We start from the raw sequence: 14,948 nt of genomic DNA on the forward strand, positions 1-14,948 counted from the left end.
AACTTTTCCTTATTTTGTATTTTTAGAAGGTACCCCAATGGTTGATTCACCCTTATTTGATGATTTATTATTATAATTAATCTAATAGGGCTGGCCCTTTACTGGTGCAGCAAAACCGTTGTCACAACAGGCTGCTCGAAGAAGGTCTCGAACCCGGGACCTCTAAATCAAGTCCGGTCGCTCTTAAACACTCACTTACGGGCGAGCCAGTATTAAAATTGAAGTAATATTGGTATAATTAGTTTATACTATATTCAGACAATTTTTTGAAGTAGAACTTCTTTAGGCGCGACTAGGGTGTAAATTCGTACAAATGCAACAGAAGTGCGTTACGGCCGAACTGTATGTCATTCGCTCTCGATGAAATCATTTCAATACGGGTCGATTGTGATTAGTCGTCGTGTATGTGAATAGGGATCTGTCGTTGTATGCGTACCGGCATCAACGTTGTATGCGTACAGATATCAACAAGGAAATCGGCATAGATAAATACACATTTTAAAGTTACATCGTAGAATCAGAAGAATATTTTACCCTGTTCCTTGAAAATAATAAAACAAATTAAACATTCGGGCCGTACAATAAACGTAAGTTTATTGATTAGAAATTAGTTCTATATTATTCGTAATTTCTGTAAATCTTTGAAGTTATTAAAATGGAAAATATTTTGACAGATATTACAGCTGTTTAAAGAATGACATTATATCGCCAGCAACAAAGTAAAAAAAAATACAAGTAGAACTCTTTTTTCCTTAAATTTATTGTAATTCTTAAATTTATTGTAATATTTATATATTAAAAAAAAATTTAAACTTTAGGCATAAGCATCTGTAGCAATATCAATACTATGTAATAATTTTAAATAAATAAATAAATGAATAAAAGCATTATTGGGTCATCAATTCACCTGTCGCAAAAAGTATAGATGATTCCTACGCGTACAAAAATTGTTAAAAGAAAATATTTGTATTATTTTTATAGCTCACACAACCAATGATCCCATAAAATAAATCATTCAATTATGCTACACATTTATACCACTAACATTTCATAATGGTTGATTTTATAGCCAGTATAAAAATAAAACAAGGCTGGCATTATTCTGCTTTAAAAAAGATGCTTCACTTTTGGTTGATGTAAATTATAACAACTTATCAAGCAAACAATATAACTATACAATATATTTATGAATTCGATCTACATTTCATTCATTTTTTGTTGCATGGATGCAAAAAATAAACATCTCACGCATCCAGGTAAGTCACCCAATAATAAGAAACATATGAATTCTTGTACCTTTTTTATAATTTTTGGATCTTTTCCAAGGAAGAGTGTCTGACCACACACCCACAAATTTACACTAACATTTTCAAATATCTAATTTGACAGGTTGCACTATGAAATAAACTATCATTCATGGAGTTTCACACATTCTTAATCACATCACGACTGATGGTTATGATAAATGGTAGGAATTAACAAGATGTTTATTTTAATGAATTATGATGGAATATTATTTATCGGCTGTATCGTTGGATGTGAATCTTAGGATCGTAGGAAATAACTGGCATGCTCTAAGGCACATATGTTTGAACGCACGAGGAATTATTAGGACACGGAGGTGAACACGCATCTCGTGCGGGCTGACGACTACGACTACGACTACTGATCTACCAAAATAACTCGGCGGCGATCACTACGATTGTTCAACGTTCATGCGAACATATACAACAGATGATGTAGGAAGTAGGTATACAACTAACTGTGTCTTTTGTTTCGAACACTTTGAATTTTTGATAAATCGATTAACAAATCTCATTCTTGTTTTCACAAATATGATCGATTGTCTTCAAATGTTATCGATCATATCAGAATTATGTAAATCTTTTTCTGTGTCTGGTAGTTGTCACACTTTGTCCAATAAAACTATTTGAAAATAAGGTGGACTAGGTTTGCATGGCGTCGTAGCTTAAGGCAAATTTCGGAAACTTTCCTTACCAAAAGGAGGGGGGGGGGCAATATTCACATAATATTTTTTCCTCCTTGGATGGGTGGTAATAATTATAATTACCCCTTTCCCCTCTTCAACACGACATTACGTGTATTTTTAGTACCTAGAAAAAACCGTATTTTTTTAAAATTTGTTAGTTTTTTTTTTTTTTTAAATGAGGTGAAAGCTATAGTGGTGCATGGCATCGTGCCTTAAGGCAAATTGCTGGAACTTTCCGTACCAAAAACAAAATTTTTAAATAAAACTTTGCAAAACTTTGAAAAAATTAGATTTTTGAGAAATTTTCTAATTTTGGATAAAATTGATTTTTTTGAAAAACTAGATTTTTGTTGTATTTTGATTTTTTTTGCATTTTGATTTTTTTTTGAAAATTTTGAATAATTTTTTTAAACCAATCGCGCTGCATAGCTGATTTGATGTTGAAATATAAAAGCGCGTAAGCGCCGCGTAGCCCTCTAACGTGTAAACATTGGCACGGAAACTATATAAATGTACACAAAATTTGTACTTAATGTTATAATCTTTATAAAATATCTGATAATATCATGTACTTATGTCTAATATTCATTTTTAACCGTCAAATGACACTATTCTTTACTTTTTTTTATTGGATCTCCGGAGACGCAGGACCTGCCTTTACAAAAACCTTACCAGTTGTTCATTTCGTCAATACAAGTAAAATGTTTTTTGTATTATTTAAATCGGACGGTCCGTTCTCTTAAAAACTGAGTTACCATTTTTGGCACTTTTTCACCCGTATCGAAACGGCTAGACCTGTCTTTACCAAACACTAATCAGCACGTCTCCTTATCAATACAAATCGATTTTTTTTTAAATTATTCAATTCGGTTGATCCGTGTTCGCAAAATCGTCGATGAAAATTTGTAACCGCACACACACACACATCCATTTTTTCTAAGGAATGCCAAAATGTTCAGAATACTTTAAAATATAAAAATATAATTAAACATTTTCATTTTCGATTTTTTGCGATTACTATAACTTACCTTACGGGAAGGGGGCGTCCATTAATCACGTGATCAATTATTTAAAAATTTTTGTACTCCTCCTTCCCCTTGATGATACGTGCTAATATACAAAATTAGCCTCCCTTCCAAACCAAACATCATTTGTAATTATAGTTACAAGAAAAAAAACTGTAAAATTTTAGCTTATTTTTGATAATGTCTAAGTTTTTTAAAAATAAATATACGTAATATCTTACTATTCCCCTCCCCCCCTCACGTGATATATTGTGATTTTTTGCCAAACCCTCCAACCCCCTAAAAACCTCACGTGATTAATGGACGCCAAATACGGAGGAACTAGTGGTGCATGGCGTCGTGCCTTAAGACAAAGATTTGGAACTTTCCATTCCAAAGGTAACGTCCATTGTTCACGTGAGCAATTTCTAAGAGTATCATTGTGGTGATATTTAAAATCATTCCTGCTCTCCCACATCATGTGTATTTTCAGTACCTAGAAAAAATTGTAAAATTCTAAATCTATATTTTCAAGTAAAAACTGATGTCACTACTGCTTGACATCAGGCTGTTCGAAGCAAGTGTTAAACCTGAAACCAAAGAATGAAATCCCATAACTGCAACCACTAATTCACGGCCAAGACAATGTTTAACATAAATATGTTGCTTTTGTGTTATTTATATATTTTTTTAATAATATTTATTTTAATAGCAATCAAAACTAAGTGCTCTATTTACCTACCTAGCTCTTAGAATGCATCCAAACGGTCGTCCTACGTATTTGCTATGCTGATAATATATTTGAGCATTGATATATAGCAAATAGTCCCAGAAAACTAGAAAAAAGAGTTGATTATCATCCCAACTGCCTCGGAAATGAAGTATTATCTGAAGTACAAACTAATAAATACCAAATCAGGATGTCTATAATAATTTTCAATACTTAAATTTTACATACATAAGTTACTAACAGTAAGTTAATCACTGGACCCTAATGAGTTAGTAATTGAGCTATTTTCACCTGGAAACATATTTTGATCAAAATTTTCAAGCAAAAATTGATATCACTACTGCATAATAGTTTACTATATAATTAAGATATTATATAAAAATAAATAAGTATATATATATATATATATATATATATATATTTTATCAACAGTGTAATTGTTAACATATCTAAAATTATAGATCTACATTACCAGAAAAGTATGCTTTGAATATATGTAAGATATTATGAATCCTCATTATATAAACCGATTTATAATCACAACTATAATTGCAAAAAGTTATTTTTTATTATAAATTATGTTTTTAATATATATTTTGTAATAAAAGTTAGTAATTTGTAATAAGTGTAATTTGTCGATAATTTTAATATGTCTAAAGTATTTTAACTTGTTATTAAAATTTAATATTTTTGGATTGCATGTATATACAATAAATTAGAATCCCAGTCAAATAACTATAAATTTGAATTATTAAAAAAATAAAAAGTACAAACTAATTAGCTTTTGGCTATGATTGGGCGTATGATTAACATACAAACAATTAATTCTACAAACAATAATTAATTGTAAGTTACAGTAAATTATTATAAGTTAATAAACTTTTCAAAATTACTGTTTCGTGTAGCTATTTTAAATAAGCTAAACATAGCTAATAGAATAATTTTATGTCATGTACGTATGCAATAAATCATGTAGCTATTAATCTTCATAAAACATCTGTAAGTGTCAAACAAACAAATATAAACAAGTATTTTAAAATAAATACGATTTATCATGTGATATATATGATTATATTTAGACAATTATATAATTATTGATTAACAGTTTATGATTTCTTTTTATAGCAATTGGGAGCAACATGCGTAGACATTGTAGAATATAATAATACAAAATTATGTTATATTATATTACTTTTCACTTTAAAAAATACAGATTTTTTAAAAATTGTATACTATTAGTTTTTTCAGTAAGAGATCTAGTGACAAATTTATATAGTAGTAATGAGATCCAATTCAGCCATTAATATTAACTCTTTTAATATTTTACTAACAATTTATTTTATTTTGTAATTAATTTAAAATAATAATATTATCCTCAACGTTTGCTTGATATCTTAAGAATCTGTAATGCTGCTTTTATTTTTTTCTCTTAAATATGGACTAAGGGAGTGCCCATTAATCACGTGATCGTTTTTTTAAGAATTTTTGGATCTCCCCTTCTTTTTAGTGTTATTTAAAATTAACCCCCCCCAAACATAACAAGTATTTTTTTACGAGAAAAAATCGTATTTTTTTGCATTTTTTGGAAAATGTTTGGATTTTTTTTAATTCAGGTAAAAATAAATACACGTGACAACTTACTATACCCCTCCCTCCCCCATGAAATATATCGTGATTTTTTGTTTAACCCTTCCTCCCCGTAAAAACCTCATGTGATTAATGGACGCTCCCTAATGTGTGCTCAAAAGTTTCTTCAATTAGTCACTAAAAATGCCACTAAATTCCTTGCCAAAAATACAACAATAAACTATTAACCCAATAATTCATAGAAAATCAAACTATCCATTATATAAATATATTATACTTAATTCATCCTTGTATTACTAATCATATCATTCATTTCTAACATCTTTATAAGATTTTATTAACCAACACTGCTCAAACATTATTTACCTATATACATTTATAATATCACAGAAAAATACAAACAATCGGAATCATTATATAACTTTTCTAAATATAATCTAACACAGCTTAACTACAACTGATGTTTTGATATATTAAATTAGTTGTATCAATTCAATTTAACTGATTGATTATGGTAATTACAATTAAAGCTTATGAATCGATACATAAAAGCAACAAAAACAGTAACATTTAAATAACTTGATAAAATAAATGTATTTGATATATCATTTCTTCACCATTTCCTAACCTTTCATTGACTAGCTCTTCACTCTCAAAATAACGATAATTTAAATTTAATATTATTTTGTTTATTTATTCAAATATTACTTAATTAATAGTCTTGATCCAAGGTTTTGAAATTTTTCTAAAGAAGTTTCACATTTTTTATAAAAAAAATCTATTCCAATTGAAAATAATTCATGAAGTTGTCATGTTTACTTAATTTCAATCAAATTTTGATAAAATTAGTTAGAAAATCTAAATCTGGTTCATTCATTATAATATTTTTACAACTTATTAGCTAAATCGCGGCATTAAGTTACGCAAATCTAATAAATAAAAATCCAGTACAGACTTTTTTCTTGAGCTTTATTTATAATTTCTGACACCCAACTTTATTTTGCAATGTTTTAGAGCATATGCGTACTTTTCAAAGTGATATTTCTTTAAAACGGTGGCTCTGAGCAAAAAGAGTATTGGTGTATTTTTTGTAGATAATTATATACTCTATAATATTGTCTCAGGTAATTTTGCAATAAAACTGACCATTTAGCTAAAAATCGCAAAAGGGTCATTTTTTTACCTTTGACCTTGTGCCATTTTTTTAGCTCGCATCGGACGATGAGGGCTTTTGAGATTTCTTTTATAATTGTATTTTAAACAATTTTGCCAAGTTACAGCCCATTATGAATTATAGTAACCTTGAGTGCGTAAATTGACCGGGCTATTAGTATAGAAGATATTTGTAGACATTGTTATATCCATTCCTGTTATATGGTCCTATCATAGTCGTGACATATTATGACTTTACAGCATTTTTTGGCTTCATATTTTTATACAGCAATGTCTTCAAAAGGCAGTTTTCACTCAAAATTATATTTAACACGTTAATCGGCACGATAATATCAGAAACATTTTTCCAGAGACCATGGTAACTTTATTAGATAATTTTAGTATAAAATGTATGAAAGAAAAACAAATATCAATTTTATGTCACACATCTGTGAGGGCGTGTCCATCAATCACGTGAGGTTTTTTGGATGAGGGGGGAGATTGACTAAGCATTACGGGGGGAGGGAGAGGTATAGTAAGATATCACGTGTATTTGGTTTATAGCTTGATTTTTTTTAAAAAAATCCAAACATTTTAATAAAAAAAAATCAATATTTTACCATTTTTTCTGAAACTACACGTGATGTTTGATGGTGGAGGGGGGGTAATTTTGAATATCACCACGTGTCACCAAGCGGGGAGGGAGTACAAAAATCCTTGAAAAATCGATCACATGATTAATAGGCGCCCCCTAACTGACTCAAAACTTTATTTTTTGACAAGTGTCCTTCTACCTTCTATAGAACATATTAGCGTCAAACACAAATTACTGACATGACGATTAACGTGTTAAGATCCGTGATTACAAGTGAAATACTGTTATCATGCTGCCTGATATCGAGCTGGTCAAGGTTGGGATCGAACCCGAAAACTTGGAAATACTACCCCATGTTCTTAATCTCTCCATTTACATTGTCCACGGTGGACCTATGCAAATATTTTCAACATTTACAATTTCGTGCAATATTATATAGCATCATCGAATAACTTTATTGGATTGCTTTATTGAAAAAACGCCCTTGTGAGCCATATTTGGCAGCAAATTAATTTTCTACATGTCCTAAAAGTCTTCGTATATATTATGCACAAAAATTGTAAACATAAAAATATGATATTTAATTTTTTAAATATAACTTTTAATTAACCCGCTCTGTTTGACGACACTATAAAATATTTTAGAGCAGGGCTTCTTGAACTTTTGTTCTTCGGGACCCCATTTACGATTGCGGGTTTCTTGGCAACCCCATTTATGACTGCCAATTTCTTGACGACCCCATAGATATCAAAATATAAATACATATTTTTAAATAATTTATATATTTGGTAACAATATACATATACATATCCGTATGAAACTACATAGTTTAGGAATTTGTTCAAAATTCTTCATATTTAGTATGAAAAACTTAATATGTATATTCAAAAATCAAGACGAGATGTTATAAAACCATATAAATATTTGACATTGAAATCACTCGCAACCCCAGAATTTTTCCCCATTTTGACCCATAGTTTAAGAAGCCCTATTTTAGAGCGTTTATGCAATTTGCTCAGGTGATAATTACCACATGATCAATCCAACAATAACTGATCCACAAATGGATTTATTTTTTATTCGTGTTAATAAGGCGGCACTTTCTTTAATATCGTGCAATGTATGTGAAGAACATATGGTAATTTATCTGTATCTGTAACGCATATCGGCCTTCTGGGAAGTAATAATAGAGAAATTGAATAACAACAAGATTTCTTCAATATCCTTATCATTATTAGTTTAAGAGATTACAGTGAAACTATCGATATGTTATATTGAATAGGATACAGTGTCCTAATATCATAAACTAATATTTGTTTTTTATTAGCTTTAACAGCGCCCATGAGAATGAAATAATATAAGATATTCAGATCATTGGAATAGTATCACATAAACATTAAAGCAACTTTTTTAAGCTACTTATGTTATATTAAGACGTCGAAAACTACATTGATATAAAAATACTTTCATCAGTTCCTTTTAATATTGATTACACATTTAATGCTATACGAAACATTGCATTGAGTCGCTCTACAACTACAATAATTTACTTGGGATGCAGTTTGAGATAACTAATACTGCTCTGATGTCAAAAAAATATTAGGGGAGACTGGGTACGTTTGTGCCATTTTTGTTTTGAACAGCAACAATTTTGTTAATTCACCAGTTAGCAGAGAGAAAAGTAAATTAAATGGTAATTTGAACATTTGGCTTCATGGAAATACTGATCTTAACTATGATGGATGAAATCAAATCAACAAGAAGAGGTCACAGAGTGTCACAACCGTCCACACCTAGTTGTGGCAGGCATAAAAATAAGTAAAAAACAATAGCTATATATATATCAAAATGGTTTATAACGACTTATTGTCATTAATAACAATAATGAGCATAACAACACAACATGAACATTTAAACAAAGCCTATGAATAAAATATAACAATAAATAACAAAACATATTTTTTTAAACAAAGTTAACAAGAATTCTTCATGAAATCTTTTTTTTCTTGTATTGAATTTTCCTCTTCCTTTCTCTTTCATATTTTGTCTTAGTTAAGCTAGATTTTTCTATCTGTTTAATCTTCCGAAAAGGACAAGACATACAAGTCACTACCTTACCGACAAAATTTGTCACAACCGTACCCAACGCATACTTGGGTACAAATTATCATTATGGCTGTGCTAAAATAACTAAAAATTGCAAATAACAAACTAGAATCTTAAAAGTTTAACTCATAGTAATAAATCTTGATGGAAAACCGACTAACATGTCGTTCATAGACGACACCCGTATACATAGGTAGTCGAGTGGTTTTTTGATGAGCGGCACGTAATAGGGATAACACAAAAGTAAGTAATAATTGATAAAGTACTAATTGCTGGTAAATAACTACTAATGTTCAACATACAGCAAAATAACGAATAAATTGGTATATCTGTATACAATTAAAAGTAATTAATGAAAGAATGAAGGGAACTTGATCGAAAAATTATACTTCATCTTTCTCTCTTTGGACCCTATCTCAAAATCAGTAAAGTTTAGCTGTTATGACGACTCTCATTACCGTACCCTGGCACAACCGTATCCAGTTTTCTCTACTTTTTGTTAGACAAATTAGAATTGCTTGTTGATATGAAAATTCATTTAGTTCTCTAAATTCGTTGAATAAACGGTTCAAAAGTTTATCTAAATTTTATAGTCCATTATTATTACTACATATGTCAATATAATGTAATTTTTAAATAGAAAGTGGAGTAATAGATACTTTGAGTTAGATAAATACCACCAAAAGCAATATCTGAGTCAATGTTTTTATTATTCGCAGAAGGATTAAGAAGAACATATTTTAAACACTTACCATGACTTCAACTTAATCAAATAAACACATGACAGTATCCAATAAGCAGTCTCCAAAACAAGAACAACACCTCCCCTCTTTCTCATCGTCGCTGTCTACTTCTTTCTTATTTTTATTACCTTTCTTTTTCTGCTTTTTCTTTTTATGTTTTTCTAAAAGCTTATCATTTTTCCCATTCTGCATTTGCTCATCAGTCTGGGGTTGAGTTCTGGCACTTAAATACACTGGTCTAGCCGTTGGCAGAGGTCGTGGGCTGGCAAATAAAGTCAACATATCACACTGCCTAGCATCCAGTGGATCTGGTAAAGCTTCACCGCGCAGTCTTGCCAGAACCAACTCACATTCCACAGGGTCAAGAAGTTCACTTTTCTTCGGTCCTTCCTTAAATTCTTTTTCAGTCATCAATAAATACCTTACCCTATAACTAACGTCACCTAATACCCTTCTTCTACTGGCAGCAGTTGAATCAGTCTTACGTCTTCGACATTCGCTAAGACTCCATCGGTGCATTGCATCAAATAGCGTTGTTTCAGACGCCAAACGAAGACAAGGACGACCTGTTATTATTTCTACATCCGTAAAACTGAGTTCTTCGATACGTTCCTGCTGCAGAATGGTTTCCGCATGCTCGTCTATTACCAGCAAACAGTTATGGAGTAAGGCAGAACAATGGTCGCCCATGAGAAGAGCCGGATCAGACTCGGAATCTAGGAATAGACCATCAAAAATATAAAAATTCACATTACGATTGATTCATTGCGTCATAACTACATTTATTTGTGTAATGATTTATCAAATTATTATGTAGGTACTTGCGCTTTTTATCTTATAAGTGTGTATAAAGTTGTAAAGTTGTAATTGCAATTAGTCAAGTATGGTCAATTTACAAAATATTAAAGTATATAAAGCAGTGTAGTTGGTATTTCAATTAGTCAGGGATAGTCAATTTACAAATTTATTAGGTAATATAATGATATAAAATAACTAATATAAATTTCCAAAATATATACTAATTTTTGACTTCTTCTGTTACCTGTAAGTTTTACTTGCTCTCCATATCCCGCAAGTTTTGCGGTATTGCAAAAAAATCGTAAGTCACGAAATACTTCCAACACATTATCTGCATCCAAATGTAAATCAAGATAGGAAACACAATCCCTCACCAGATCAGGAATTACATATCTATGAGCAGCTTCTAATGTATTCCTAGCAGTGCTGACGGACATCAATTTGGGGTTCTCATCCAACAGATACCTAAAAGTAAGGTGTAATAAAGCTGGATAATTTTTCTATAGTATAGCATTTAATTTGATTTGTTTTATCTTTTAACAAACAATTCTACCAAATAAAATAAAATATTTTGCAATGTTTGCCATATTTTGTAATAATAAATAAATGAAATAGAATTAGCAATAAATATATATTTTCAAAACAAAGAATTGAAAGTTGTATCTAAATACCTAAATTTTAATTTTTGACCTATATTCACAATAATTAAATGGCATTCAATGAACTGATTTATATATGATTTTTACCTGTTTTATTAATTTCAAATCACTACAACATATAATTGAAACGCTGTGATTGACATTCAAAATGATTTGAGAAATAAGGTTTGTTTTTGATGTGATGTAATCGATGCAGTTGAAAACGACCACGACTGGCCAAATTTAAGCTCCAATATGCACATATGCACATACACAAACACAGACATACTTTATCGAAATATGGTTAGCAAAGCAGATTTTCTAAAGCCATTTGTAATTTGATTTGAAAACTTATATAATAGCCTGATAATTATAAAGAAATATTTGTAAAAGAGCGTCATAATTATAATCTGACTTACCTTAATATATGATCAAATGCCCTCTTATCAACGTCTGGTACCAAGATTGTTTCATTAGAATTTGCGAGAGGACCGAGTAGTAGCGCCTGAAAATATCAAGCTCACAATTAGAATAACATATACATTTGAATTACAATTGATATAAACAGTAATAAAAATATATTATGACATGTTTAAAATTATGAGATCGTAAATTGTAAAAGAAAAAACTATATGCTGAAATATTTATAATCAAAAAGAAAACAAACTTAAATATTTACACTAGAAAGAGTGAATATAGCAAAATGTAAATAGAGCTTGAATTAACTAGTACATTCGCGAGCAATAAAATATTTATCATGTACGTTAGCGAGTTTAATATTTATGTCGTTAACATATCATGAAAGCCAAATATACAAATATTATTACAGGGATAAATGAGATTCAGAAGATATTTTGATTATATCTGATTATAAATAATCTTCAAGCAAATTATTTCTTAACTAGGTGTTAAAGGCATTTTGATTTAAGACAGGTTGCAAAAATTTGCAACTTGTTGCGTAACAATTTTGAAAGTTCTCAAATCTCTATTATATTAAGTAAGTCGATTATTAATACATATTGGGAAGTTTTTTCAACCCGCCTTAAGTCAAAATGCCACTTACACCTAGTTGAAAAAAATAATTTGCTATTGATACGATAAGAGTTAATAAATAATTTGCTCATGAGCTGCAGCTCATTATACCAATCATTAATAGATGTTTATAATTAACCCCTTTTGCAAATCTTATAATATTTTAGAATGTTTGTTAATGCCCTAAACTCTACCATCAAGAACATTTTCAAAATTATCAACTTTTTTTTTCAAAAATTAATTACGAAGATACGACCCGCCAATTTTTATCAAAAATGAATGATTCCAGCCTCATATCAATCGGTCATTGTTTCAAGATATTTGGCTAAGAAAATTTTGCACTTGACTGCTAATTATTAAAAAAACGCTCGGCCATGTTAATCAATAAGAATTCAGATTCAGATATTTAGGTAAAATATTCAACTGTTATTCAATTTTATTTCAAAATGAAATTACCGCTTTCATTAAAAAATAATGAATACGATTTCCAGTTGATGTCTTTCAAAAAAAAACTCATTATAATATGTAGATGTCATAGTATAAATTAAATTCACTGTTTTACCACATTTCATTTTATTTAATTTTGTTCTATAAATGTATTTTATTTAAGTGTAAACGTCAACTGTAACCAGTAGTACATACGAAACATAGATATATGCTCGGCATTGATTTAGAATGAATGAATTTTCAATTTAATTCAACCACTTATAATATTTTATTGTGTTATTTCAGACTGCAAAATTTCTTTCACGTTTTTCTCGTGGAAAAAACTAATCAACGAAAGCCCACATCAAGTTTCATCGAATGTTTTTAGATGCTTGAAATCGGTATAGCCGTTTCCAAGAAAACGAAAATAAATAGTTAAAAATATTATTTGAATACCTAAATCTTAATTCCTATTACTTAAGTCGATTGCTTCCATATATCAGCAACTAGTTCAATTTTAGTCGACGATTTTTAGAAAACAATTTAGTCCCACAAGATTCCTAATTAGTTGAAACGTCGGGAAAACCTAAAATTAGCAAGTCGTATTTTGTCGAAAATACGAACTTTTCCTTCGAAAAGTTAAAAATAGAAATTACTATTTAACTATAAATAGAATCAATAACAAAATTCAATCTTTATGAAGTGTAATATTAATTATTTTTTCTTACCCTAATTTCATACAAATTACCAATAGCCTATAAGATCTTATATTATCATGTATTTTGATTGCTAATGTAACAAAAAACTTTAAATACTGATGAAATATTTTGAGAAGTACAACGACGTTAGTTCGTTAATATTTATACATATTAAAAATAATTGATCATTTTGCCAAACTATAGGCAAATTAGATGTCAAATTTCCACTTGAGGTTATAGATCTTGAACAGTGGCGTCGGAACCGCGTGGGCTGTGTGGGCTTGAGCCCACCCATCAAAATTTCAAAAAATTATATGGGCTGTCTATCTCAAAAAAAAAAACGAGCCCACCCATCAAAAATTTGGTTCCGACGCCACTGATCTTGAATATAGCTTCAAGTGAAAATTGCCTCTCGTGGGTGTAGTTGCATATATATATATATATATATATATATATATATATATTTACAAGAGAATTAATCAACACATTTGTAATTCGAAAAATCCAAATCAGTTTAAGACAATGTTTTCGGAACATGTCATTAGTTTTTAAACCATACTTTCAATACCAAAAATCTTATTATTTTACATAAGGAGAAGAATGGTGACCTCAGAAATTTTATGTATATAATAAATATGCCAACAAATACTTCAAGTATAGTTAATCATAGTCATATTTGGATTGGACAACTGCATGCTGGGTTGCCATCCATTCAAAAATTCATAAAGTCAAAATAATTACTGAATTACTGTTGACGGATCGTAATTAAAATATGCAAAAACAACAAAAAAGATATTTTTAATAATAAAAAAATTGATCATTTAGATTTGTTACCTGAAAGTATGGATGAACCCGAGCAAGACGTTGTCGATCTGCAGTCAATCTCCATGTACCTTGTTGGTCATTTCCGACCACGAAAATCGCTACATCTTCTGAAGAAGTCTCCATGGCTACTCTAAAAAATAGAACAAAAATCAAATTTATCTTACATGACAAAAAGTACTTATTCAATTCAACTAATTGGATAATACACAAATAGTACTTAAGCGTTGCCCCCTTTATGAAAACAATTAAATAATTGACCAAATTACAATTGTAATTCATTTATTGCAAGTAATTCATTTATTGCAACCCGCATGTCTCCAACTGTGAGTAATTAAAATTGATCAAAATATTTCTGATAAGAAAGCTGGTGAATAAATAAATAAATATACGTTAAAAAATATAATCAAATGCTGTGTATTGGGCAACTATAATAATTCTTGGAATCAAATTAGGTTTGATCAATATTTCGACATATCGCAAGTAAACAGAAGGGAGCGTATCTTAATGATTAACCGGTTAAATAAAAATGTATCATTTTTATTGGGAATTGAATTTTAATTAAGTAAATAATCACACACTCATTTCAACAAAAAAAAACTATTTAATGTTTTGTGTATAATTACT

The 14,948-nt window shown here is 29.7% G+C and overlaps 1 protein-coding gene across 1 annotated transcript; it reads right to left on the bottom strand.

Annotated features, from left to right (window-relative positions):
- Positions 1 to 9,882: 9,882 nt before the first annotated feature.
- LOC113367025 (BTB/POZ domain-containing protein 6-B-like) lies at positions 9,883 to 14,637 on the bottom strand. The gene is made up of 5 exons (XM_026608654.1): positions 14,591 to 14,637; positions 14,334 to 14,454; positions 11,763 to 11,848; positions 10,950 to 11,170; positions 9,883 to 10,623 (listed from the first exon to the last, which is right to left on the bottom strand). Exons 1-5 carry the CDS (start codon positions 14,635 to 14,637, stop codon positions 9,929 to 9,931), a joined length of 1,170 nt encoding a protein of 389 aa, XP_026464439.1. The 3' UTR covers positions 9,883 to 9,928.
- Positions 14,638 to 14,948: the final 311 nt, after the last annotated feature.

The sequence above is a fragment of the Ctenocephalides felis genome, unplaced genomic scaffold (genome assembly GCF_003426905.1).
Source record: "Ctenocephalides felis isolate EL2017-DRISC unplaced genomic scaffold, ASM342690v1 CF-g0.4_SCAFFOLD_01170, whole genome shotgun sequence".
Taxonomy (NCBI): Eukaryota; Metazoa; Arthropoda; class Insecta; order Siphonaptera; family Pulicidae; genus Ctenocephalides; species Ctenocephalides felis.

Excerpts from the sequence above, each read along its gene's own strand:
- LOC113367025 (XM_026608654.1), bottom strand. The coding sequence starts at position 14,637 with ATGCGGGTTGCAATAAATGAATTACTTGCAATAAATGAATTACAATT. Across the intron at positions 11,849-14,333 it reads GGGTTCATCCATACTTTCAG|GCGCTACTACTCGGTCCTCT; the intron begins GTAACAAATCTA and ends TGATATTTTCAG. Across the intron at positions 11,171-11,762 it reads GCATTTGATCATATATTAAG|GTATCTGTTGGATGAGAACC; the intron begins GTAAGTCAGATT and ends CCTTACTTTTAG.